At 44.5% G+C, this 4,106-nt stretch overlaps 1 protein-coding gene across 1 annotated transcript; it reads right to left on the bottom strand.

The window, feature by feature from the left end:
- Positions 1-1,082: 1,082 nt before the first annotated feature.
- On the bottom strand, positions 1,083-2,942 carry LOC119367094 (2-alkenal reductase (NADP(+)-dependent)-like). Its single transcript, XM_037632712.1, has 5 exons — positions 2,706-2,942; positions 2,394-2,571; positions 1,823-1,989; positions 1,559-1,641; positions 1,083-1,461 (listed from the first exon to the last, which is right to left on the bottom strand). The coding sequence occupies exons 1-5, from the start codon at positions 2,940-2,942 to the stop codon at positions 1,083-1,085; spliced, it is 1,044 nt and encodes a 347-aa protein (XP_037488609.1).
- Positions 2,943-4,106: the final 1,164 nt, after the last annotated feature.

The following is a 4,106-nucleotide window of genomic DNA, read 5'->3' as shown; positions in this document are numbered from 1 at the left end:
CATTTTTTAGTTTTAAATCCACTATAGTTGTATATTTTTAAGTCTTTACTATAGCCCAGAAATCTAACCCCACCCCCTCTCTCTTCCAGTTTAGTGAAACCATACTTATGTAACTCTACAATGAGGCCTACTACTCTATTTATGACAAAACTCCATTTTCACCCCTGTTCAACTTAGAATTTGTGAAACAACTTGAATTTCATATTCACTTGTTTCAACTACTCATGCTATGGACGGGCCATCTCGTCATAAGGCTTCAGCGTCACGGAACAGCCATGACCCTTCTTCCATGACCTTACTTTGAATGAGTGTTTGCCACACAGGTTGCGGGAAAGAGGAGTGAGCCGAGGCAGAAATTGAAGCATGAGAGAAGGGAAAAGAAAGTGCACAAGCTAGGTTGTAAGGCTCCCTTGTATAATAGATCAAACATTGACCATGAATTTTAAAAATAAAATATAAGATATATGTAACAAAAAATATATAATTAATTATAAACTTTTTTCGAATATGGATCCAATAATATACTTTTTGTGACATATATAACTTATATTTTCCTATTCAAACTCACTGTCAAATTTTGACACAAAATATGAAGGGGGCTTAGAAATTGGAGTGATGGAATACTACTTTGTACTACAATCATCTAGAGAATTTACGGTAAAACAAAGTTTTTCAGCACGCAACCTGAGGAAGCTGCAGCTTGTAGAAGCGAAGCTATTCAGGTTGCAATATATATACTGTACACATTTAAGTAACCGTGTGCCCTGGTCAATGGTTTCCTTTATGATCTTAAATCTCTCGATGAGAAAAGTTCCTTGAAGTTTACAGGAGTTCTGCAGACAGGTAGATGGACATATATCATGAAGTGCGCCCAGGGGTCAGAGTGTGCAACGGTTCCACTTATTATGTAGCATGGAAAATCTATGCTTCACCAAAGTAGCACCCAATTTTCTCCAACTTCCACTAAACACTAGCACAACGTGTTCTGGATCCAGCAAACCAAACTAGGAACCTATCTGAATTTTGATCTCAGAACGCAGATCGGTACTTGTTGATGCTTGCTGGGCCTCTGGCATGTCATGTCAATCCCGTGCAACAGCCACAAGCTGCTTTCCGATGTTGTGCCTGTAGAAGATCCCGACGAGTGCTGCCGGTACCTTCTCGATCCCCTCGGCGACGTCCTCCACATAGGTAATGTTTCCTTCCTTGAGGTGACTCACCATCTCCTCTTCGAATTTGCGGTAGGTGCCGAAGTACTCCGTCACGATGAACCCCTCTATGCGGACGCGCTTGGTAACGACGCAGGCAAGGTTGCGCACGCCCTCATGCAGCTCCAGGTTGTACTGCGAAATCAACCCGCACATGGCCACCCGCCCGTGCAGCCTCATGTTGAGTAGCGCAACGTCTAATATCGCACCACCCACATTGTCAAAGTAGATGTCAATGCCCTCCGGGAAGCACCTGATAGAGCAAAGCATCATGACACCAATTACTCTTGGTTAATCGGCCCAAAGTGTGGAACACAGTGGTATAGCACCGAAAGGGGCTTGCAATTAACCTCTTTAGTGCGGCGTTGAGGTCCTGTTCCTTCTTGTAGTTGAAGGCATCGTCGAATACAAACTTTGTTTTCAGGAGGTTGACCTGAAGAGAAGGCAAATTTATCCCATGAGAAATGGTGTATTACTTATGTTATGAAAAATATTGATATTTGGGGGATCAGTCAAATTGCTAAAGGCAGTGAGGCAAAATCAGTATGAACAAAACCATCCATCGTCTGGGGAAGGCACGGCAGGAGGAGAAGAGAAAAAGAGCATGTACATACCTTCTCATCAGAACCGGCACTGCCAACTACATAGCAACCTGTGATCTTGGCAAGCTGCCCGACAAGTTGTCCGACGGCGCCTGATGCTGCCGAGATAAACACATAGTCGCCCATTTTTGGCTTGGACACATCGAAAAATCCAGCATATGCAGTAAGGCCTGGCATGCCTGAATTATGAAACATTTGCATTATGAATAGCTGAACATGACATGGTATACTACACTAGTTTACATATTAATTTGATAAATGCCACTCGAATTCTGGCGATTCCGAGAAACGCCACTGTAATTTCCGAACTTTGAAAAATGCCATTTTCAGTGGCATTTTTCAATGTCTGCAGTGGCGTTTTTTAAAGTTTGCAAGATTTGCAATGGCGCTTTTTAAAGTTTGAAAATTCCAGTGGCATTTCTCAGAATCGCCAGAATTCGAGCTAGTTTACATATTCTATCATGAATGCATGATGAACTAGGTTTCAGTGCTTAGTGAATCAAGGTTGCCTTATTTGGTTGATTATAGCAAGTGGTCTTGTAGTAACAAAAACAACCAGACAAGTAATATATAGTGAACACACCGAGAACACCTAAGTAGTGCGACAGCGGTAATTGGGGATGGTTGATCTTGAAAAGCGAATCTGGAGTAGTGATCAAGGTGTATTCTTCACATGCTGTCATTCTCCACACCAGATCATCGGCCTTGTAATCCGGGTGCCCGGATTCTACCACCTTGCTGACACCGAAAGTCGGTATAATCTGGTAGGATTCAAAGGAGGAACCAAAATGTCAAGGATTTCGGCGGGGAAATATTTCTGAAAAAAGGATCCTGAATCCAGGCCCATCCATTTGCACAACTGCTAATTAGATTACAGTGAAAACATACACTGTACCTCCCCTGGGACGTAGTCCGGGACGTAGCTGGGCTCCTTGTGGTTGGTCATCCGGCTGCGCATGCAGGGATCGCAGGAGAGGTAGAGATTCTTCACCATCACTGCGGCCGACCCGGGCGGGACGGCCAGGTGCGCCGTCGCCGTGACGAGCTCCATGTCGTCCTTGGTGGGGAACCCCGTCACGTGCCGCTTTAGGATCACGCTCCTGTTGCTCACCTCCGCCGCCGCCGCTGCCATTGCTTCCTTTCTTTCTTGGACGTACGCAACGCACCGATGAACTGGTGATTTTAAGATATCTACTGCGTTCGGGAGGGTACGTTTCGTGCGTGGCGGATGGAGATCGAGCGGGTGGTGGGGGCAGCCGGCCGGCCGGCAGATAAAACTGCCGCCAGACTACCCCTCGTCCTCTCCGCCGCGGCATCATCAACAGAAGAAACACAAGATTCTTGCTCTGTCAACTTGCGTGAATTAATTAAACTAGATACACGACATTAAACGCCAGGCTCATTTCAAACAACATCCTTGTCTATGAGACACGGGGCCACCCTTGTGGTTGTGGACTTGGATGTGCATAGCAAAAACAAAATCCAGGGATGGCATGAGAAGCGAAACGTGTCCATACCTGATAATTGTGTCTTTTGGCAACGGAGAGAGGCGACTTCCACTATAGGAAAAACATATTTTGTTCTTTGTCTTTTGTTTCTTGGTAAGCCAAGTTATTTTAACGGCTTCTCGGCTTATAGCGTTTTAAGCCGTGTGTTGGAGTCAAGGCACGTGGGAAGAACTGGTCCTCGGCTTACCACCAAGAACACGTGGCACCGTTGTACACATTCACTGTACAGTCGCAGCCAGGCTCAAGGAGATGGGTCCTCTGTACACATTTGATAAGGTTCTCAGTCCGCCTGCTCTTCTGCCTCTTCCACACAGTAACGATTCTCCATTTGCCGGGCAATAAACGATCCAGAAGCTTGGTCCTGCTTTGTATCTGCGCTTACCGATAGAAATAACTCTCAAAAGACTCTCAGACAAGAATCCCGTTACAACCAATACAGACTCCCTCAATCAACTTACAACGCAATTTCCTAACAAAAGTTGTATTTTGTTATACTCCAATCTCTCATGCATACTCTATAGGAGTATAATATGCAGAGGAAGTACATGCATCAACTTCATAGTTCTCAATAACAGTAGTTCATATAGGATATGGGTTGAACCAGTGAAGTGCCTACCATTTATACTACTATGATTAATATGGCTGGAACGGTCGTCATACAACTTTGGTGAACATACTTGACTTTGTCATGCAGAAGGGCGATCATATATACAACTAAGGCAGCCATATAACTTGTATGTTCAACCAACTCATGAGATTAGCACACCAAAAAGCTCTAAAATGAAAAT

Source organism: Triticum dicoccoides, chromosome 2B (assembly GCF_002162155.2).
Source record: "Triticum dicoccoides isolate Atlit2015 ecotype Zavitan chromosome 2B, WEW_v2.0, whole genome shotgun sequence".
In the NCBI taxonomy this organism is placed as follows: Eukaryota; Viridiplantae; Streptophyta; class Magnoliopsida; order Poales; family Poaceae; genus Triticum; species Triticum dicoccoides.
This window is presented reverse-complemented; position numbering and strand designations above follow the sequence as displayed.